The sequence below is a fragment of the Musa acuminata genome, chromosome BXJ2-2 (genome assembly GCF_036884655.1).
Source record: "Musa acuminata AAA Group cultivar baxijiao chromosome BXJ2-2, Cavendish_Baxijiao_AAA, whole genome shotgun sequence".
NCBI lineage: Eukaryota > Viridiplantae > Streptophyta > Magnoliopsida > Zingiberales > Musaceae > Musa > Musa acuminata.
Window position 1 is genome coordinate 30,777,758 of NC_088339.1, and position 23,127 is coordinate 30,800,884.

Here is a 23,127-nt window from a genome sequence, read left to right on the forward strand (position 1 = left end):
AGCTAACGATGTCCTACCCTTACCACGTCCCCACGCGGCTACCATCATATAACACACGTTCATGGAGTCGTTGCATGCTCATCGTTCCTCCCTCCCTCTCCCCTCCCAAGTCTAAGCTAAGTCAAGATATCAAGCAGAAGCATAGACAGATCAATTCTATTGAAACTATTGAAACTTCCGCTTCTTCCCTCTGCAGCCACCATCACTCCTTTCCCCGGTGACGGAGAAACAGATCGATACTATTGAAACTTCGGCTTCTTCCCTCCGCAGCCACCATCACTCCTTTCCCCGGTGACGGAGAGGCTGACGTACTTTCTGTCTTGCACGAATCCTTCAGTAGGTTGATGGCTCCGAGCACCGTTCGTTAGGACTCACGAGTTCCCACATGAAGTCTCCGGCGCGCCTCCCCTTGGTTTGCTTCTTCTTCTTCCTCCGTTGCTTCCTCGATGTACCCTGCTCGGCTCTGCCGCAAACCGAGCGCAACGCGCTCCTCAAACTTCGCGCCTCGCTCGCCGTGCGCGCCAAAGACTGGAGCCTTCAAGCCGATCCCTGCTCCTCCTGGACCGGCGTCGTCTGCCGGACCAATCGGGTCGAAGAGCTTAACTTGACTGGCCTCCGACCGAACCGGTTCGCCCGCAAAGGTCTCGTCCTCCCCCGCCTCGCTCCCGATGCCGTCCTCAACCTCACCCACCTCACCTCCCTCGACGCCTCCGGCTTCCCGCTCCCCGGTCCCATCCCCGATGACCTCGGCAACGTCTCCTCGCTCTCCGTTCTCTCCCTCGCAGGAACCGGCGCCTCTGGTCGCATCCCGTCGAAGCTGGGCTGGCTCGGCCACCTCACCGCCCTCGACCTCTCCGGCAACTTACTCACCGGGTCGATCCCGGTGGAATTCTCCGGGCTTCATAACCTCACCCACCTCGACCTCTCCTCCAACACGCTCTCCGGCGCAGTGCCGCCGTCCCTAGGGGAGCTCCGGCAGCTCAATGCCCTGAATTTGTCCAACAATATGCTCTCGGGATCGTTGCCAGCGGAGCTCGGCGGCCTATCCTCACTCGTCACCCTCGACCTCAGCTTCAACTGGCTCTCCGGTTCGCTGCCGGAGGACGTCCTCTTGAGGCTTCCTTATTTGCGTTCGGTCAAGCTGGGCCACAATAACTTCTCGTCCAGTCTTCCCACTTCGCTCTGGACTCTGGCGCAGTTAGTACATCTTGATGTCTCATTCAACGACCTCACCGGTATGCTCATGGTCGACGCCGTCGCGCGCAATAGCATCGCTAAAGGAGGCGTCTTTAACCTCTCGAATAACCTCTTCTACGGGTCGATTTCTTCTGAATCCAGCAGAATTCTACAAAGATTTGAAGTGGTGGATCTCTCGACCAATTACTTCGATGGAAGCGAACCCGTCGGCTTTAGCGATGCTTCTGTTGCTTTTAATTGCTTTAGCAGTGCGCGGGACCAGAGAAAGCCTGCTGACTGTGAGACGTTCTACACGGAAAGAGGTCTCCGTTTAGCTCTTTCATCCGGCAGGCGGAGAAAATGGCGTTGGTGGTACGCCGTGGTAGCCGTAGTTTGTGGGGTGGCGTTGCTCGCCGTCGTGATTGCAGTGCTTGTGCGTTACCTGACGAGATGTGCAGCGCGTTCCGCCGGCCAAAAGGATACCGGCAGCAAGCCTGCTCCTGAAGAGGAGGCGGCAGTATCGCCGTCGCCACCGCCTTCTGCTGCAGACACAGTGAATTTGTCAGCTTCGAATGGTGCTCTCACCGGCACGACGCTGCCGCTCTCTGTTGCAGCTCCGGTGAACCCACTTTCTTCGGATGACGGTGTCACCAACACGACGCCTTCACCCTCTGCTGCAGTGATGGTGAATTTGCCAGCTCCGGGTGATGCCTTCACCTACGAGCAGCTGCTGAGGGCGACGTCGGGTTTCAGCAGCATGAACCTTATCAAGAATGGTCACTCTGGAGATCTCTATCATGGTGTTCTGGAAGATGGGGTTGAGGTGGTGGTGAAGAGGATCGGTCTGCTAGCTGTGAGAAGAGAAGCATTCTCGACCGAACTGAAACTTTTCGAGGATTGTTCGGGTGGCAGATTGGTTCCATTACTTGGGCACTGCTTGGAGAATGATACCGAGAAGCTTCTCGTGTACAAGTACATGCCAAATTGCGATCTTTCTACTGCTCTGCACAAGAAATCCGAGCTAGAGGATGGTTTGCAGTCACTGGATTGGATAAAGAGGCTAAAGATCGCAGTAGGTGCTGTGGAAGCTCTGTGCTTTCTGCATCATGACAATAACCCTCCTCTGGTTCACCGGTATGGATGATTCATCCTGCTTTCAGTTTCATTCCTAATTCACTGACTGATGATCTGCATGAAGAAACATCACAACTCTTCTTGTGTTGACTTCTGCTGGCATTATTGTCTTGAGAATTCATATCTCAAATACATCTTTCGACAATATCATAAGCTCAATCACTCCATGTTTTGGCTGCAGAGATATTGAAGCCAGCAGCATTCTTCTTGATGATAAATACGAAGTGCGGCTCGGAAGCCTCAATGAAGTTTGTGTTCAACAGATTGACGTCCGCCAGAATGTCTTGACCAGGATCTTCAGATCGGCACAGTAAGTTCTGAATACCAGTCTCGATTATTGCTTACGCATGGTTTCTTCTATATGGTTGATAGAACTTCTACGACATGGACTTGTTCAAAAAAGAAAATTTCCCTTTCTTAATAGGACTTCAGTAATTTATTTTGGAGAAATTTGTCGTCTTTCATTCATTCATTCATTCATCCCAGATGTAATTCAAATGTATCATGGATGCAAATGTTTGCAAATGTTTGCTTTAATACTACTATATCTCCATTCCAGTTGTCTTCATTTGTTCTACTTCATGGTTTCCAAAATGTTGCTCATCTCTAATTATTTTGTTTTCTTCCGTCAATGTGCAGGACATCTCGTCAAGTTGTTTCCGGTATGTATTCTTGCTTAAAATGAAGGAAAAAAAAAACTCAATTTTGTGTTTGTTGTTTCCATTAAAATGTTCTGGTTGAATGTGCAGGCTTGTCTACAGCAACTAGTGCTTATGATATATATTGCTTGGGGAAGGTGTTACTGGAGCTGATCACTGGAAAACCTGGGCTCAGTGGATCTAACAATGCTGCCACAAACAAGTGGATGGAACAAACTCAGGCATACATTACTCCCTTTGACAAAGAGCTTGTTTCGAAGATCATGGATCCGTCCCTTATCGTGGACGAGGACCACATGGAGGAGGTTTGGGCAATGGCGGTCGTCGCAAAGTCCTGTCTCGACCCGAAGCCCTCCAAGCGACCGCTCGCGAGGCACGTCCTGAAAGCCTTGGAGAACCCTTTGAAGGTGGTGAGGGAGGTGAATTGTTCCAACAGTTTTACATCGTCTTCAGGTTCATGGCACAGTGCTTTGCTTGGAGGCTGGCGGCATAGCCTTTCAAGCATCAGTCTTGTGAGGCCAGTGGAGGAAGATCGGATGTCGTCAAAGCAAGCAACCACGACGAGGTCTCATCGGGGTGGAGACGATCATTCATTTCCACAGAGCAAGATGTCAAGGGAGATCCACCCAGAGCCAGCAGGACCAGCTCAAGATCGATCTTAAACAGGCTTTTCATGCCTTGGATCAAAAGTACGGCAACTGATTGCCTCAAATGAAGCAAAGATCAACCATTCTGCGCATTGTGTGTCAAATATGCACTTCGATGTAATTAGTGGATAAAAATGTCTCTTTGGAGAATGCAACTGTTATGATTATATTAGCAAAGGCAGTGATGCTGTGGTCTTAAAAGATATCAGCAAGCTGCATCTGAGACTTCAATCTCCATCTGCATATGAGCAAAGGTAGTGATTCATTATGTTCGCTGCTCCCAATTTAAAAAGATGTTCTCACTTTGCCAAGCAACACAACAGTCGTCGAGGGTATCATATAGAACAGTTTCACTACCAAACCTGAGAATCAAACACTTTCTGGCACAAATCTGAGAATCATACACTTCAAGGTCAACTAATTTTCATTGGAATCATCTTCAGTATTTTACTTTAGCTACAACTTTGTTATATCATGTTAGAAAGCATTTGAAAGGTGACTAACTATTATGTAAACCTCCAGGAGACTTCCTGTGAATGCATCAATTTCATGTTGGGTCGCAGTTCCATCTACACTTGCCACACGGAAGACTGCAGTTGTGAGAGATTTTCCTATACTGGTCCAAGAATATCAAATTCATGGGGCATGTAATCTTCATTTGGACTGTAGTATTTGTCAAGAGAGTGCAAGCTCAAGTTTGTTACTTGTCTTGTGTATAAATAAGCAAACCTCTAAACCTGCAGAAAAGACATCCGAAAAAAAAAAAAATCACGGAACAAGCAAGAAAGAAGGAAAAGTATTGTGATTGACGGTAAAAGGAAAGATACCTGATGAGCCAAGCATGAGCTTTGATAACCAGTCTTCATGAGTTGTCCCCATACCTTGTGAAACTACATTGACAGAATATATGTTGAAAAAAGAGACTAAGCACAAGCAGGAAAGTATCATGACATTCTCTTAGGTAATTTATTTCCAAATGACAAGGAGAAATTAAAGACTAACTAACAGTATAAATGATTCTAATATTCATAAAAATAAAATATTCCAATGAGTTGTGAATATCGAGAGAGAAAAAAATTCTTTTGATAGGATCAAAGTAATTGTTCATGGTACACATACTAAGTCTCTCTTTGAGAAAGCTGCATCTTCAGATAAGTGGAGATTACCTGTTGATAGAATTCCCTCGGGGTATATTGATGCCCTTGCTTATCTTTGATAAGGGAACATCGACAAATATTCTTTCTGATTTGATTTGATCCTAATAAGTATGACGAGCAATAGCCTCGACATGATGTGAAGCCTAAAGTTGTAACAAGTGTATCCTTTTGTAGTCTTGATTAATTCTTCACAAAAAAGACTGTTCTTATACAGGTTAGTCCAGAGCCATCAAGCAGTCATATCATAACAATAGCATTACAATTTGATCTAATTCATCTCATATTTAGCGTGTTCGATGACATTAATTAATATGAGTCACCCTCCAACCCTATGCAACAACTTCCTGAGTACTTTTTGGAAATTTAGACCATGTAATATCTGAGTTAAGTGTCATGGCAGGATTATTCCAAAACTTAGTTTGACTCATCTTATTTGGTGCACTTGCAAAGTATATGTGGGTTGTCACAATCCATGGAATGATGCAAGCATTGAGAGTTTGATCCAAACTACTTTCTATCATCATTCTTGCTTGATCTTTGCATTTAGCATACTGTCTTTCACACATTCTGAGAAGCATCTAGCTTAATCTTTGTATATACTCTTAAAAGGCAGAATATGTGAAGAATCAGCTACCATCAACAACCAAGTTATATATCTACTATTGGGCCACAGAATACCTTAACCTACTGAACTTGATATACTGTCAAATCTGAGACCAGTTATCTCCCAGTTCAGACCAGTCACCTGAAAGAAACATCTTAATATATACCACCTATGTCCCAAGCCTTTCATGATAAGCAATCACTATGGCTTCCCCAAGTTCACATGCTTCATCTTAAATATTAAGGTAATAGCAAAGGGCAAAGGGCCAAAAAAAAATGAAAAGGAGCAATTACTTGCAAAGTGCTAGTAACCTTTTTGGAACTTGGCCCTCTGTGCATGGTCACAACTTATTCAAGAATTTATGATTCTTCAGCATTGTCCTCTTGTAGCTGTTCACTGTATCCATCAAGGTTCTCAGATGTCACAAAAAGACTGGCAATTAATGATCATGACATATACAAAGCCAAAATGTCAGATAAACTCTTAAGAAATTTATGTCAGGTAAATTATAAGCCATTAATTCATCAGAACTAAATAGGAGATATGCACAACCACCTTTACCACCAGATGTTGTAAGAACATGACCCTTTGATGAACTTGTCAAACTGCCTCAGCTTTCTGGACAACCATAGATAGCAGATTTGCATTAGGTGAGCAGGATTTTCTGCCAACCAAATTGGCATCTTTGGTCTACATCTATTATATCGAGTTACATTCCCAGGTTCTCTCAGTGATAGGACACATCAGTAACCTCCTTATGATCGATTCTGACTACCATCTGAGATCTAAAATACTTATCAAACCATCTCAAATTTCTTTTCAATCTCTGTCAACAGAGCATTAGATCTCGCTGCACAGAGGATGACTTGTGTCTCCAACAATGAACTCATGGGCAATTCCTGTGCATTCAATGGACTATAGCCGGTCTATTCATTCCTTATACACCTTGCATCATCCAATCAATCATTTTCTGCATAATATTAGCCATTAGGACAAACCGACCTCCATCATATGGTTCCAATGATATCAACTGATTCCCAACACGCTCACCCACCATATTGTCGGCGGCCGGGGGGCGAGGAAGAACTGGACGACGCGGCTGGGGGCGAAGGGGTCGCGGATGAGGCCCGAGGCGATAACGTTGGGGTGGAGGACCCGGCGGTCGGCCCGGGGCCAGGCGGCGGCCAAGAGGGGTAGGATGGGGTGATCGGGTATGAATCTGGGGTTAGGATTTAAATGGGTTGTGAACGACGAGACGCATTGAGATTTCGAGGGAATGGAAAGGGGATTGGCCGTGGAGAATCGAAGAATTCTTCTTCGGATTGTTTGTGGGTTTTGCATCACGTTGGAAGTTTGTGCCACGCCGAAGCCGTCCTTCCCCATCTCCACAGAATCGCATTCGAAGGGGCAACTGAAACGCCAGAGAGAAGGTAACAGATCGGGGCAAAAGCAAGACGCACAAACCGCAAGCACAGCCACCAAAACCCGCTCCTTCGAGACAATTGATTCGATCATAAATAAGTCAACTCAACAGCCTAACGACGACCTCTCGCGACGCTGATTCCAATTTTAGGTTCGGTTCAGACATTAGACCGGTTCGATCTCGTGCAGAGGGAATAATCTAATAGATTTACAGTTTGTTAATGGACATGTCTATATCGCTATTGTCAACGGTTAAATTGATTGATTAGATAGTGTGTTTTTAAGCTGTCAAAGTGAGACAAGTCAACGTCGACGGCCTCCAAAGCGAGCATCCGTGCTGAAGGCAGATTAAAAGTCGGATCAGTTTCCATCAATCAATATACTCACGTAGAGGTATTCTTCTTCGTCTCGTGCCAAAAGATTGAAGGGAGCTCACACGCATGCACGCATACCTTCTCGTTTGAGTTTGATGGAAGATTTAAAGCAGAAAGCAAGTGTTTCTATATAACATTTAGCAGGTATTGTTTGAAGCAGCAGAAGCATCTTTCCCTCTATCCGAGCGTAGATGGTATCAAGCCATGTCTTCTCCCACGATAAATAAAGACTTCAATATATTCCTTCTAAAAGCTATATAAAAAAAAATCATATTTTTAATAATATGATATCGATTAAATCAACTGATAAAGATTTTAATAATTTATCGTTAGATCTTCGTCGAGAGAGCATTAGATCTCTTCTCAAGGGACGATTTGTCTCCTTCAATGGACTCAGTGGGCCATTTCAGTGCATTCGATGGAACTACAACCAGTCTCTTTCACGGCACACCATTCACATCCATTGTATCCCTTACACGCCTTGAATCCACCAATCATCCATTTTTTCTTTTTATGAATACAAAAGATGAGATTTTTGCTCTATTTATATGACATTTAGACAAAATAAAATATTAGGAAGAAATTCACATCCAAGATTCACTAATAAGGAATGCAGTTTCAATAGTTCTTCACACTTCAAAGACATTAACAACCTTGCTTATTGCCTCAGTCAACCTCAAAGAGAACCTCTTTCGGTTCAAACACTGAGGAAAGCAAGCCACGCTTCGATGTAATTATCAATGTCTAAATTGCATGCTCAAAGTAATAGTAGTAGTTGCAGTGCATAGGCTACCTTCCTTCATCGATGGATTCATCTAAAATTGGTCGGGAAGGTGAAGGTGTTCTTTCGGTGTAGTTCAGCATGCTTGTGTTTGATGTGCTGGTCTCTGGATTTCCGGATGTTGAAGGCTTGAAGAATCCACTTGGAATGCTACTGCTGTCATTGGACTGCCAGTCTGTAAGGTATCCAGGTCTTGACTTGACTTCAGCTACATCAAGATCCCCTGTCAGCATGGCCACCACCCGCGACATGGAAGGGCGTAGCAAAGGAGAGGCTTGAGTGCACAACAAAGCTATGTTAATAAGACGGATCGCCTGTCCTTCATCGTATGACGACAATGTTGGGTCCAATAGTTCCAATTCACACTTCTTCTCACGTAGATTCCAAGCCTATAAAACATGGACAAAAAAGGTTCAGATCATATATCAAGGTGTAAGTACAATGCTTAATAGCACGGTTTATTCGTTTTCCATAGTAGATTATCCAACTGAAAGAGTCAAGTATAAATTCTCTGTAACCGATAGTTTGCAAAGTTGATAAAACTTAGCAACGCACCCATTCAAGAAGATAAACTTTTGCAGGTTCAAGGCTCTGATCTGCATTGGATCTCCCAGAAAGTACTTCCAGACATACTACTCCGAATGCAAAGACATCAGTCTTTTCTGTGAGATGCCCTCTCATAGCATATTCCGGTGCAAGATAACCTCTTAAAAAAATTAAATACAATTATCCCATTGTATCATGATACAAATTGCAAATCAAAATATTTAGATGACATAATTGAAGTTAAAACAAAAAACAAATCGATGCATCATAAATAGATAAAATAAGAAGATTATGCAAATGTTGCATGGATCTTTCTTACATTGTACCGGCAACTCTTGTGCTGATGTGAGTCTTCTTGTCATCGTAAAGCTTGGCAAGGCCAAAATCAGATATTTTGGGATATAAATCAGCATCAAGGAGAATGTTACTGGCCTTAACATCTCTGTGTACAATTCGCACCCTCGACTCCTCATGAAGATAAGCTAGACCTCTCGCCGTGCCCAAACATATTTCGGAGCGGGTAGACCAATCTAGGTGCAGATTACTCCTACCTGAAATGTAACAGCAATGACATGAATAGCTGACTTTGTGGTGACATGCTCACAAGGTTTGCAAATAATAATATTAAAGTAGAAAGGGCAGATATCAAATAAGTTTCTGATTTTTTTCTTTTTCTTTCATTTAAAATTTTGATTTCAACAATGTACCAAAGATTGCCTGATCAAGGCTCTTGTTCTCTAGATATTCATAGACCAAAAGCCTTTTGCCTCCCTTGACACAGCAACCATATAACTTCACAAGATTACGGTGCTGCACTGCAGATATTGTTGCAATTTCTGTCATGAACTGGTGTTTTCCTTGGTTAGAAGTTATGGAGAGTTGCTTCACAGCCACAACTCTTCCATCAACAAGGTTTCCCTGCAATAAAAAGTAGACTCTGCATTGACACCGCCAATAATTGAACACCATTTTCTTGATGTGTACAATAGTCTTGTATGCTCATACACAAATTTAGTATTTTGATCTTGGATCAGTTCTTTCTTCTGATGATGTGATAATTGGAGAAACAAGATTCTCCATCCTTCTAGTAAAGAAGCAACAAATCGATGCTGAGAACCTACTGGTGAAACTTGAAGTACAGGATTTTGATTAATTGGTCCCATAAAGGATTTTAATTTATTACATAAAATTGATAAAAGTATCGAATAAAGAATATAACTGATGCTAGCAGTAAACAATTGCCTAAACATCACTGAAGCAGGTCATAAAAACATTCCGGATGTACAGTATTTTTCATGCTAAACTCTGTATGTTCACTAGTTGTTAGCTACAATTTTAAATTTCAGGTGCATTTATAACAAATGTAAGAAATAAAATATCCATCCTTTTGATGCCAATTTTCAGATAAGTATCACCATTGCTGGTGTAAACCCAGATGAACACATTTAACCATGATCTTTGATCCTTCTATCTCAAATATTCAGCAAATGGATGGCTGCTTTTCGAAATTTAAGTTCTTAATTTATAAGTTGTTACTATAGAAATAAGTTCATCAATATATATTAGAATTTTGACAAGAATATAGAACCAAACTACTGATTGATGACAAGGCTGTAGCTCTGAACAATTAATCAAATTTGTACTGATTGGACTTAAACATCAACTGAGGAATCCGGCTTTGATGCGAGGTATCTGCTACAGGCAAGCTTATACTAAACTAGTCCTTTGCCCCTGACTTTTGAGTTCTCGCTTTTCTAAATTTAAGTTCAGACTTTAAGTTCTGGCTTTTCTAAATTTAAGCTCTGTTACTATAAATTCAAGTCCTGATACCAATTTTAGAGTGTCACCATCACTGGTGTAAACCTAGATGAACAAATTTAAACATGATCTTTGATCCTTATATCTCAAATATTCAGCAAATGAATGGATGATTTTCAAAATTTAAGTTCTGACTTTATAGTTGTTACCATAAAAATAGTAACATATTTCCAACATGCATTGGCTCATCTGCAGAAATTGAAAAAGATGCTCACCTTAAATACTGGACCAAACCCTCCCTCTCCTAGTTTATTGGAAGGGTCGAAGTCTTCAGTAGCACTTCTCAGTTCAGCATAACTAAAAGTATCTGGCCTGGAACTCATTTCCAGCAATTCTGCATTATATAGTTTCAAGGGGTAAAAGTTCATAAACTACCCTTCAACTTCTGAAGCTTCTATGCATATATACAAATATCGATATAGAAGAAAAAGTTGTACCATCTTCATCATCCTTGCTGAGTCTTTGCCTCTGCCAATAGATCAAAATCCCAAAGACAATAAGTAGAACTAAAGCTCCAATGCCAGAAAAAATGCCAACAATAGTACTTTTGTTACTACTTTTTGATGCACTAGATGGTGTCTCGTTGCTAACGGTAGGAGTGAAATCTGAATAAGTAACAGATAAAATAAGAAGCTGGTATGGTGATCAACCGAATAAGTGAGATGTTGAATCTTTGCATACCATAAGGATTGACACTGATTGCCGAGACAGATGGCCCATAATAACCTTGAATAGGCACACAACAAGTACCTTTTCCAGCCCAAAAGAAATGAATCTCGAGAAAGTTATCTGTCACTGGAACAATGAACTTTCTAGTAACAGCTGTAAAGGAATTTTCTTCAGCTCTTATGTCAAAATCCTTCAACACACGATTCCCCTGAAAATTAAAAGAAAAATGAAGCACAAGAAACTCAGATGCAGCAAAAATCATTCACAAAGAATTTTTGCATGCTTCAGTTCAAACAATAAGCAGGATCAAATGCTTCATTTTCTTTCTTTATATCCTAAAAGCATGCCCATGAGTTTTTGTTTATGCAGTCACTCTCGGCACATATCCAAAAACACACATGTCAGTTGCTTACTTGGATATATATGTCAAAAATTCTTCTTCCAGTACTTCTCCAAGTAGGTGGATCAAATATCTGTGTCTCCGCAAAATGCAACATGACTGTGTAATTTCCATTCTCAAGGCCGAGCCCGTAATATCTAAGAGATGAGGGACTAATTCTTGCAGTCTGATATAACTCTGGTTCTTGAGTTTTCTGGAACTGGGATGAACTGTATAGAGTATATTCAGCATTTGAGGCATCTTGAAAGCTTCCAACAGTGCTAACTGCCCACTTGTTTGTTTCGGTCACATAATAAGAAGCACTACTCAGAGTTCTTCCATCAATTTCGTACAGAGTCCCATCAGAAGATGTGATGGTTTTATTACCACCACAATTTATTGCAAATGAGGAATCTGTTAACCAGCAATTAATACAGTTCAGAACTTCAGATTGTAGTTATTGCTAACAATATCTTACATGAAACAAACTCATGGTAAGGAAAGAGGGAACTTACAAATGGGTACCCTATGATTGCAAGGAATATCTCGTTGCAAACAATTTAATCCTGACGCCAGAACACTGTACACAACAAATTAGTGATGACTCTAAAAGAAAGAATTATGTGGACATTCAATGAATACCATTGATGGTAGTAAGTACCTGTTATTGGAACCACTAATCACGAAGTTGTTGGCTACCAAATTTCTGTAATAAGAAAATGTAGAAGTCAGTAACTGCAGTTCCTAAGGTCTACGAAGAGAATTGTGCATCGGAAATCAGAAAGAAAAAGCGCATACAACTCATATAACTAGGTGCTGGATAAACAAGTCCAGAAAGAGAGATTTGATCATGTTGTATATTTAAATACATGTTGTCTAACATTTATGTATCAGCTCAAACAATCCTATTTAATTATCATGCTTGACAGATCAATTCTTGCTTCTGAAGCAAAAGAAGATCATGCTTTCTCTTAACTGAATCACTAGTTTATGAATGGTCATTCCATCATCTTTTTTTTTAAAGGCATTGTATTTTACCTTTTTTCTTTGTAATGGTAGTGTTTACAATTCTTTGTCACTTTGATTGGAGTTGGTGTTAGAAGTTATAGGTGAAGAAATTTATTGCAGGGATGTTGTTGAATTTCGGCTGTGCACCTCAAGTCGATAGACTTCCCATATATATTTTTGATAATACATTTCCTTCTACATGTTTTATACATTCCAATGAAATAATACATTTCCCTCAAAATAAATGATTCGTTGATAAAATTTTATTTAGCTATAATAATAAAAATACTAATACAATACACTTCTTACCCGGTCTAGGTTGGATTTGCTTGGGGCTTTATAGGTATAAACTGGCCTCAGACCATAGTGATCAGATGGCTTAATGGGCCCTGTACATACACCATTTCATTTATGGTGTCTACTTGATCTTCTTTATCTTTGACCTTGGATTTAATTCAATGGAAAATTTGATCAAAGACTCAATGTTGACCACAACATCATCAGCAATGATATAGGACAAAGTCAAATTTGGGCATGGCTGCCCCTTGCTAGAATCTATTAGGCTTCCAACTTCAGCACAAGGTTGAACCGGCCTTATTCATATATAGTTTAGGACAAGAAATGGACCTCAAGTGCCATGTCTACTAATGATTCAGTATGGGATCTGTTACACAAATGCTATGAGCACCTTCTGCAGCAATCTGGGGTTGTTTCCTAAGCAAAGGGCTAGGATAATAGCACATTGAGGATGGCACTATTCGTAGTTCGAATTGGATTCAGTTTAATTGGGTTTAATCATACGATGCTAACCAAAATAAATAGGAGAAGCCCAGAAGGCAGTTTGTGGAATTTACTAATTTTGAAATGCTTGATCCATAATGGTATGTCTATGACAGAACTAATTTTGACAGATTTCTCAACCATAAAGGCAGATTTTAGTTAGAATTGGCTAGAACTAATTGAACTCAATTGGATTGAACAACTTTGACCAATTCTAGACAATTTAATTACCTCAAGGAAAACAGTAGAAAGAACGGGATGAAAAAGAGCAAAGTCAAGATGGAAGGAAAGGTTTAATAAAAAATGTGAATAAGAAATGTTGGTTTGATTGTCTTTGCTATTCATTATAATCATTGTGTTTGCTGTATACAACTGTTGTTACATTTGTCATCCACCAGTAAAATAGAGAGAAAACCATACTAGGAGAGGAAAGAAGTAGACAAAAGGTAGCACATAAGCTCTTAAAAAAATAAATAGGCACTGTCTTTGAATAAAGTATATCTTTTCTTGTTTTGTATTATCTGATACTTCACTTGTGTAACAATTAGAGAAGCATTTGAGCTACAATGAGATCATCATTATTTTCAAAGCTACAGGTGGATAAGGTTTGATTCTTTTGTAGACATATAAAGCATTTATTTAGTTCATTAATATTTTTGTATGCTTGATTGAAGGTTATTATATAACACATAACTTATGAATACATAACATTTTTTTAATGAATTTTTACATCATCATCCTTAATATAGTTTATCTTTTACATTTCAATTTCATGTTTTTTTAAAGTTGGATATTCTACAAAACTATGAATGTAAATTCTTTTAGAAAATAACATTTTCATTTTTCTCATTTTTTTTATTTTCAATATTTTCATTTTGCAATTTTTTTATTTTTAACTTTTGTTTGGTAAATTGCAATATTGCCAATATGATCAGATAATCTTGCTGACTCAGTTGTATCATCCTTCACTTATCTCTGCAAAGTATAAATGAAGTATACATTAGCCTTGTTATTATATGAAGATGATTTTGTTTATTTAAGCTAACCATTCTCTATTAGAAACCATATTTTGAAAGTTCTAGAAGTCTCTTTTACAGATCTAGCTTAGTTTAAATCTATTTTTGGCATCTTTATTCTTCTCTTCTCTATCTTTTCTCCTTGGAGGACCTACTTCCCTCCGAGGAAAAGTAGCTCTCTAGTGGGAGGAGACCTCCCTTATCAGAAAAGCATGCATGGTACTTCCACAATGCAATCGTCCAATCATCAAGCTTTAACATTTAAAAAAACAGAGACTCATTGTGAACTTGTTTGTCCAATCATTCCCATCTTCTTTAGCTATCTGCTCCAATGACAGTCAAAAAGCTCTAATATCATAGAACGCAACAGAAATACTCTAGTTCTACAAAAAGTAGTAAGCAATATGTAGCAAAACAAAGGTCACAAACATAAGAGTTCTTATTATATTCCAACGTACATTTTCAGATTTTGTTCACTAACCCATGAAGGGAAACTTCCTCCCAGTTGATTATATGATAAGTCACTGTAGGAAACACAAAACACAGTCAAATACATATAACAGCAGAAAGAATCAATTCTACATTAAAATTAGTTTAAGAAAACAAAGATTAATAAATTTATGATCTGCAAATAAGATTTTGATAATGATGGATAGACGGATGATAGCTTGTCATTTTACCCAAATCTTAAGCAAGTAGGAAAGAGATTGCAGGATCACAATAAATTCATCCTAAATAAGTATCTAACAAACTGATCAGTTGAACATACATATTAAGAAGTGATTCGCTCTTGCTAGTGGGCAAACTACCGGATAAACTGTTATTTCCAAGAAATCTGCACAAGATGTTAGAGAAGCACAAATTGTCCAAGCCAGATTCAATTCTCAGATTCTGACAGATAACCTTAAAACTATAAAAATTTCTTACAAGTAACTTAGCAAGCTCAAATTGAAGAGAGACTGAGGAATTTGGCCTGTCAGATTGTTGAAGCTCAAATCCCTGTGCAAGCAAAGATAACAGTATCTCACTGTAAAATCAGACTATAGATTTTTATTTCTTATGAACTAGTGGATCTAAAAAAATCATCATTCAACACAATTCAACATCATCCATAAGAGTCAAATTATGTTGGACTTACAATCTCTGCAAACTAGTGAATCGTGAAAAGTCTGATGGCATAATGTCAGATATCCTGCAATTCCTTAATATTCTGTATGAAGTACATGATGCTTAAACATGTCAACTGGTTTCACAGTCAAAGGAAAAACAAAATAGAAAATATTTTGCAGACAGGGAATATTCGTACAATATGCTTAGTGATGATAGATTATGAATGAATGCCAAAGATGAGCTCCCATTTTGTATGTCACCAATCCTCCTGCATATGAGCATGAATTGTAAAAGAAGTGATAAACACTGAATAGAAGTGCTATTGTGGACATGAAGACAATAAATATATGATGCCTGTTTGATAAGTGCAGCTTTTAAACTCAGAAGAACAATAAACCAGAGTTACTGACTGATATACCAGACCGCCTGATAAAAATTATAAAAACAAATAGGAATGAACCATACAGATCAGTCACTTTGGTCATATTGGAAAGACTTGAAGGGATTGGACCTTCAAAAGAGTTCCCTTGAATCCTCCTATCCAGAAAATTTAAACAATTAGAACATTTAAGAAAATAGTACTAGTATGTATCATGTGAAGGCATACTTATTTGCTAAAAAAAGCAGAATGATGCCATTGTGTGAAATTCAAATGTAAATCAGGCAAACAACTTTGGAGCAGCATAATTTAACACTGTCATGAAGTTTATATACATTGGTCAAACTTATACAAAGGACATATATAAATATATTTTGCATGGGTATGCCAAGTGTGAATACAGGATATGAATTTTATTTATTATATTACAGTTCAATTAAAAATTCATTTACTGGTGGAGATGGTGGTGGTGTTGGAGGTGTTTTGATAATATCAGCCAATGGTAGTGGTAGCATGGACAGCAACAAAGCAGCAGATGTCAGCATCAGGAGTTTCCATCAGAAGTCCTTTTAGAAGAACTCGGAAGGTCATCATCACCTACTTGAAAAAGGAAGATTAGTTCTCCCAAAGGCCCCTTTAGGAAAATGTCAATGGATATGCAAAATTTTACAAACAAATGTTTTCTTCAAAAGTCGTGAAGTCCTTTAGAAAACCTAAGCCAAAAGTCATAACAATCATACAAGGTGATTCTGATTTTAGTCATAATCTAGCAGCTACTTGAGCAAGAGGATAATGATAAATAATCACAAAGTATAGACGAGTAAAGATGATATGATAAGTAGCATCAAAGTTTTAAATTTATAAAGCCGAAGATGTACTAGTAGTAGTAGACATAGTTGGCAGAGGATGACCAAAAGTAGCAATAAACTGCTGAAGTCTGCAGATATGGCATGTGCTGAGACTCCATCTATTGTGCTACTCAATGATCAATACAGAGGTCAGATGTAGTAGTCAAAAAACCAATATAAACAATGTCAGGATTGACAATGTCAATAGAAGAATATGAAGATTGAGAAATGATAGAAGATAGCACAGATCTTCTACCCTATTGACCTTAATGACTATGTTGATATCGACCTAATTGATTTTGCTTCTTCAACAGCTTGGTTTCCTTGAGATGACCAGTTAATTGCAATAGATATGGGACTATAAGATAGAAGAGGAGCTAGTTATTGAGTGCTAGAAGGTGGTCTATTTGTCAGAACTAAAATGTGTTGATAACAGAAGAAATTCAATTAAGGTACAAAGTAAAAAAGACGCCTCCTCCACCACAGGCTTCATAAAGATGACCACGACAAGGAAGGAAATCATGATGTAGAAGCTGTCTACAAATTGGTTTAAACTCTAATTGATGATATGGACTGAAGTAAGAATTTACGTAACTTGAGATCCTAGTAGAATTAGAGAATCTTCTTATAAATTAATAACTCCCCCAAAATTCCATAACTACACTGATTATTTTACATAATGAAAAATCTCTTAAACTATGATGAAAGTTAAATAGAATCTCATTTTGTAACTTCCTTTGGCTTCATATTTCCAATATCTCTCAAAAAATTTACATATTATAGCAACTTTTCTGTAAATAACAAGGCATGGCACATGGCACAAAAATCTGATAGATAAATGGAATGAAGGTCCAGCTATAAATGTTATATAAAAACTTTCTTTCACCCTTACAATATAACTAGACTAGTCCGACTAAAGTCTGGAAATTTGCCAGTGAAATTATTGTCCGATGCCCACCTGACAAGATTAAAATATCATGAGCAACATTTAAGCAGGGAATCTTCAAGATGCATATTAGGAACGGGCTTACAATTCCTGCAAGCTGCTAAGTCCTGATATTGTTGATGGGAACTCACCACTTGCTCCACAGCTATTAATATATCTACCAAAGAAATAACAAACAATGAGCCTAATTATCAACTTACAGTGTTAAGACTTAGCAGTTAGGAGTATTGAAAAAAACACAAGGCACATAAGAACAGCTAACAATTTTTGAAGATTGGTCAGATTCCCAAGCTCAAGAGGGATTGGACCGGTGAAGTTATTCGCTCCTATACTCCTGCCAACAAAAAAATCATGTTCTTCACTTTTTTCTTTTTCCAGTAAAAGTATATTTATGATGAAAGGTGTAAATTGATAGGAAAATAAAACTCATTACTCCATGACTTGATAAGCATGCATAATTTCTAAAATTAAAGAAACTAGAGAAAATAACAAAACTGAATATATCTACCACCTAAGAAAGTTTCTGTTTTGAAGAAAGGTAGAGAGGTTATCTCAGACTATTGTTTCTATGAAAATATGATACAAGAAAAACATTAAAAAATAAAAGATAATTAAAAGAAAGAACAGAGGAAGAAAAAGCTACAGAAACTAAACTCTTTACATGCTGAACTAATCAGATCAACTGCTGTCAAGGAGGGCTCCTAAAGACAATATTGTTCCTCTCATATCATATAAGCCAACACCAACAGAGTACTAAATGCATTCCCTTATCCCTTCTCCTTATGGAGGACCTCATAATAGAAAATACCCAGCAATCTTCCTTTTCCTGGCTGGACTACCTTGTCATTAGTAAGTCTTCTCATATTCTGGAAGTAGAACCTATTAACTCTAGATAGCATTCATCATCAAGTACCTTAAATGGCACTTGGCCTGTTTTTCTAATTTATTATTTCACAATTTTAATATACAAATAATCTGGAACCAGAGTGAATGTTCCTAGATATAATCGAAATCCCTATTCACTCTTAGAACTTCTTTTCTTCAGTTAATTCACAAAAGTATTTGGTTATCAGCTATTGTCTTTTATGACAAATGGGGTCATGGTACAAAGAAAATTTTGCAAACAGATGCCCACATGAAAGAGAACATGAACCAAACACATAATGGGATTGAAGTAGATCTAAAATAAATGGGATAAAGTTGCTTTCCGGTAGTGTCTATATATAACTTGGGCTCTTCCCTATCATCCTAAACTTCTAGGAAGATCCATTACCCAGCTAATCATTCTATCATGGTATCGGAGGTAATGGAGTTTCAATGTGATTCACCCACACTCATGGTGTTGATCCTCCCACATCTGGGTCTTTGTGCAAAATCTATTAATAGATGGCTTGCGCCACCATTGCTTGCACTTGGGTCTGCATGCCAAGTCCATGTAACCCTTCATTGGCTTGCACTGTTATCTTATATTTGGATTCATGTGTCAAGCTTATTAAAATTTTATTGGTTTGAATGTGAGAAGAATTTAGAGTTTAAATATAAATTGAATAGTTTCCTATTAACATAAGCTTTTAGGAAAAGTGGCAACCAACTCATCATTTTATCACTTTCTTTAGTGAAAGTTTAAATATTGATAGAAAACATTAGTCAACTAATGATCAAAACTGTTTAATTCTTTAAGTTTAATTATTTTGTCATCATTGCATAATCCATAAAGTGTTTGTTTTAGATTTTGGTCATGAAGCTCCTTGATTTTGAGATGCTTCAGATTATATGCACTAAGTGGATTTCTATCTTCAAAATAATAAACAGAGTGGGAAGAAAGAGATAGAATAGAGATGGACAGGAACTTATGGAGGTGACTTTATTACTTCAGTGTTATACCATAGAGAGCTACATTAATTATTAACCTTCACTTGGCCTTTGTTTATGGTCAAATGAAGACTGATATAGAGATAAATGTCATAGTTGGACATTAACGAAGGAATATGGGCTAGATTCCTGTGACAAGGAAAATTACTTGCTCTTTAAATTATTTATTCATCCACTTCATCAAAAACATAGATAAATGCCCATCCACTACTTGGTCATATATTCTTTCCAACACTAATCTACTCTTTTGATGAGGTAAATAACCTTCTCACTCTCCCACAATAACTGCTAAGAAAAGCTATAACATTGCAAATGGACATTTCTCTAGTGGGTGTGAGAAGCATTACTTATGCAACTCTTAGACTAGACATTGGAGGCATGTTAAGAGTTTCTCATTTTTTGTTGAATTGATCACCTCTAAATCATGTCCCATAATTTATTTTATAACTTTTTTTGGGCTTTTTCCCTGTCAAACAAAAGAAAGGATAAAAAAGTCACCCCACCCCTTTTGATAGTTTTGGGGCATTATTGGTCTTTGTAGAGCTTCCCACAATGCACCCTCTCATCTTTTTTCTTTATTTTCTGTTCCTCTTCTACTGCAACTATTGAGTTCAATCCTATGGCACCTAAAAACTTATATTCTTCTACATAAATTCATGAAAACAAAAAATCAGTGACACCTTGATACACAATAAAAGTTGAAGAAGTATGATAATTGAAGTCATTGATTTCTTACAGCGAGATAAGACTTGTGAGCTTGCCAAGTTCCTTTGGTATGGACCCTGATAATGCATTTGCACCGAAAGTCCTAAAAATGGGAATATGAAGTTTATTACTATGTCAACAAAGTATAATGAGGGGGAGAAACGAAAATAAAGAACATCACTTGTTTTGATAAGCAAAAAAGCAATTTTACTTACAAATATTTCAACTTTGTCAAGTTTCCAATAAATGCTGGCAAAGGACCAGTCAAATAATTTTGATTTAGATCCCTGAAAGTTTTCATTGCATCAGCAACCATTAAACGGTATCACAAATTTCTAAGAGTGTGTTTTTTAATATTCCTCTTTTTTCTTTCTTTTCAATGTTTTTTCATTCATTAACTAAAGACACTTTTCTTCAAAATCTAATTATGTGCTGAAGATAAAGTTGTTAAACATGATTATAAATAATAAAAAACTGCGATGAACAAAAGCCATGTTCGTCTTTACAAAATAAAAGCAAAAAGGAAATAATTTGTATACGAAATGTCCACAGACTTGTATAGAAATATGATGTGCTTGTGTGTGGATGTGAATGTGAAAACAGATACCGACTCAGTTTAGCTAATGAATGAAGACATTGGATGTGAGAACAGTGCATACAAGTTGAAGAGGTACGTCAAATTTTGCAGCTCATCTGGGATTGCCCCCTTCACATCCAAGGCGTGCACCCTACTGCAATAGGAAACACATGTTAAAGAGGAAATAAAACAACATATATAATATGATCTCCAAGCCCAATAATAATTGGTCATAGATATAACCAAAATGCAAAAAATTGCAAATATGCGAGCGATGTAGTACACATTCTCATTAATCACAGGCGCAGTTCTTCTCCTCCTTCAAAATTTCGGAGACAGTGAACGAACTTTGAAGAAAAATTAGGAATAACATGAATAATACAATTGTTATACATACAGATCATAAACTAAGCAGTTTTCGAGACAAGTAGTGATCGATAAACGGAGAAGTTGAGAAAGCAAGACGAAGATAAGCGAGCGGAAATTTACAGTTGAACGATGTGGCAAGTGGCGGCGTTGTCGTAGGAGCACTCGCATTTGATGCTGGGGCTGAAGTTAGGGTCGTCGAGGGCGGTGGAGTCGATGGCGGCGCCGCTGCAGGGCTCTCCGCTGATGTTCCACGCCGGCGACGACGTCGCCGAAGCCGTCCATCCCCATCTCCCCAGGATCGCATTTAACGCGGCAACTGAACGGCCAAAGAGAAAGGTTACAGATCGAGGCAAAAATAGACGCACAAACCGCAGGCACAGCTACCAAAACCCGCTCTCCTCCTTTGAGACATTTGATCTGACTTGCATCATAAATATTGAAAATAATGTTGTTTTTATTAATTAAAAACATAGGAGGAGATTAAGCATGACCAAATAAGCCTCTTCAATTGTCTTCCTTGCAGGCGATTGCGATTGAAGAACAACGATACACATTTTAATGATTAATTCTTATACAAAATAACCTCAGGGACTGCAGGGAGGTTGTAAGCACGCATACCTTCTGCTGGAACAGTCGTAGCTCCTTCAAATCTGTCGAGAAAGAAGAGAAGGCAGAGGAAGCACAAAACGAGAGTTTCCCAGTAAGAATCAGCATGTCTTTTGTGCCGCAGCATCTTTACTTCTCCTATCTCTGCGTACAGAATGCCTACTTCAGCTGTCTGTTGATCAACACACAGGAGGTCGAAACCACGAACGAGTGACGAGGGTTGAAACCATGGACCAGAATTAGGGAACTTAATAGATTGGTGCGACTGGGGACAAATCGCTGTCGCGATATTTAAGGCAATGTCAACCCTGACATTATAAATATTATAATATTATGATATTATATTTTGTTTATATTCCATCTAAAAGCCCATTTAATTTGCACATCGTCTGAGTCTGAAATGTCGAAAGGAAACAATTGCATGATGACAAACAGCCAGAAGGAAAATATCCTCTCGCAAACTTTGAATGGACACGTCGCACTATCTATCGCCCATGCTGTGGAAAATGTTGTGCGTTGACTCGCGAACTTTCTTGGGTCAACTACGTTGTTGACTCCTCCCATCGTACAATACAATTAATTGTTCTTGAACCGTACCCGTATACAGTTTGACATGTTGTCAAGCACATCGGTGGCTGTATGAAACCTTAGGGTTAGGCCATCGCATCCCAACTTTGGCACCAAAAGCACGGATCCTCTGCAAGCCACAAACTACGATGAGAACGTTGTTGGTCTCCGCAAGTGTGAACACGGAGCACGTTTGAGAGAATATGGTGCAACAAGCTGTCTAACATTAATATGATTAGTCCCTCACGATATTTTTATCGTTTAAAGTAAGAGGAATCTTGACTAAACAACGCACGTCAAGATTCCTCTTACTTTGAACCTCTCCGCGCTCTCTATTATATAACTCTTGTTCTTTCTTCCCCTCCGTTTTTTTGTTGACTTAAGCATTGAAAGTGTTGAGCTAAGATATCCCTAACATCGACTTGTTATGCAAGATGATCGATAGCCAAGAGGCTACCCCGTAGCTAGAAAAAATATTCGATAGCCAGGGGACGATCTTATAATAAGGAAGACCCTCATTCCTTTACTCGATTTTGTCGTTTCAAGGTTAGATCATCCCTAGCGAACCATCTCTCTATTGGACCTCCTACGTCGAATCGTTACGTCGGCGCACCACATCAGGGAAGAGAAGACGCCAGGATGAACCTACACCTACGACAATAAACCATCAGGGAAGAGAAGACGCCAGGATGAACCTACACCTACGACAATAAACCAATCGAACGGATTCACTAGCCGACAGTATTCGTGATGCCATCATATACTTTGTTACATTATCGATTGCAGAAGGTATTGACTATCGTTATCGTTCCTTCAAAATAAATAAGAATACTATTCAATGAACTACTAGAACGTTTCTCTTGAACAAAGAGGAACGAGCTTTGCAGTAGCAGAAGATGTTGATGATCATTGACAAATTTCAAGACGCAGATACCGTCGAACTAATATTTAGCAAGATTGTTGTATCACAATCCTACC

At 38.7% G+C, this 23,127-nt stretch overlaps 2 protein-coding genes and 1 long non-coding RNA gene across 5 annotated transcripts; 1 reads left to right on the plus strand and 2 right to left on the minus strand.

Moving 5' to 3' along the window:
* Positions 1 to 70: 70 nt before the first annotated feature.
* On the plus strand, positions 71 to 3,884 carry LOC135606014 (probable LRR receptor-like serine/threonine-protein kinase At2g16250). The gene is made up of 4 exons (XM_065096711.1): positions 71 to 2,310; positions 2,492 to 2,620; positions 2,950 to 2,972; positions 3,060 to 3,884. The coding sequence occupies exons 1-4, from the start codon at positions 386 to 388 to the stop codon at positions 3,629 to 3,631; spliced, it is 2,649 nt and encodes an 882-aa protein (XP_064952783.1). The 5' UTR covers positions 71 to 385; the 3' UTR covers positions 3,632 to 3,884.
* A 164-nt stretch (positions 3,885 to 4,048) lies between these two features.
* On the minus strand, positions 4,049 to 7,058 carry LOC135606015 (uncharacterized). Its single transcript, XR_010484641.1, has 3 exons — positions 6,432 to 7,058; positions 4,444 to 6,347; positions 4,049 to 4,353 (listed from the first exon to the last, which is right to left on the minus strand). It is a non-coding gene; the product is annotated as an uncharacterized LOC135606015 (long non-coding RNA).
* Positions 7,059 to 7,769: 711 nt separating this feature from the next.
* On the minus strand, positions 7,770 to 21,829 carry LOC103976218 (probable LRR receptor-like serine/threonine-protein kinase At1g56140). Of its 3 annotated transcripts, none has more exons than XM_065096713.1 (24): positions 21,595 to 21,829; positions 21,097 to 21,292; positions 20,690 to 20,761; positions 20,246 to 20,317; positions 20,062 to 20,133; positions 17,716 to 17,787; positions 17,539 to 17,610; positions 17,400 to 17,465; positions 15,746 to 15,817; positions 15,477 to 15,548; positions 15,309 to 15,380; positions 15,098 to 15,169; positions 14,940 to 14,987; positions 14,629 to 14,694; positions 12,028 to 12,072; positions 11,882 to 11,946; positions 11,401 to 11,780; positions 11,000 to 11,195; positions 10,756 to 10,923; positions 10,534 to 10,652; positions 9,208 to 9,418; positions 8,820 to 9,051; positions 8,510 to 8,660; positions 7,770 to 8,343 (listed from the first exon to the last, which is right to left on the minus strand). In XM_065096713.1, the coding sequence occupies exons 1-24, from the start codon at positions 21,707 to 21,709 to the stop codon at positions 7,963 to 7,965; spliced, it is 3,087 nt and encodes a 1,028-aa protein (XP_064952785.1). In that variant the 5' UTR covers positions 21,710 to 21,829; the 3' UTR covers positions 7,770 to 7,962. The 3 variants fall into 3 exon arrangements, with proteins under 3 accessions (XP_064952785.1, XP_064952784.1, XP_064952786.1); XM_065096712.1 differs by having other exon boundaries at positions 14,940 to 15,005; XM_065096714.1 differs by lacking the exon at positions 17,400 to 17,465 and having other exon boundaries at positions 14,940 to 15,005.
* Between the last annotated feature and the right edge of the window lie 1,298 nt (positions 21,830 to 23,127).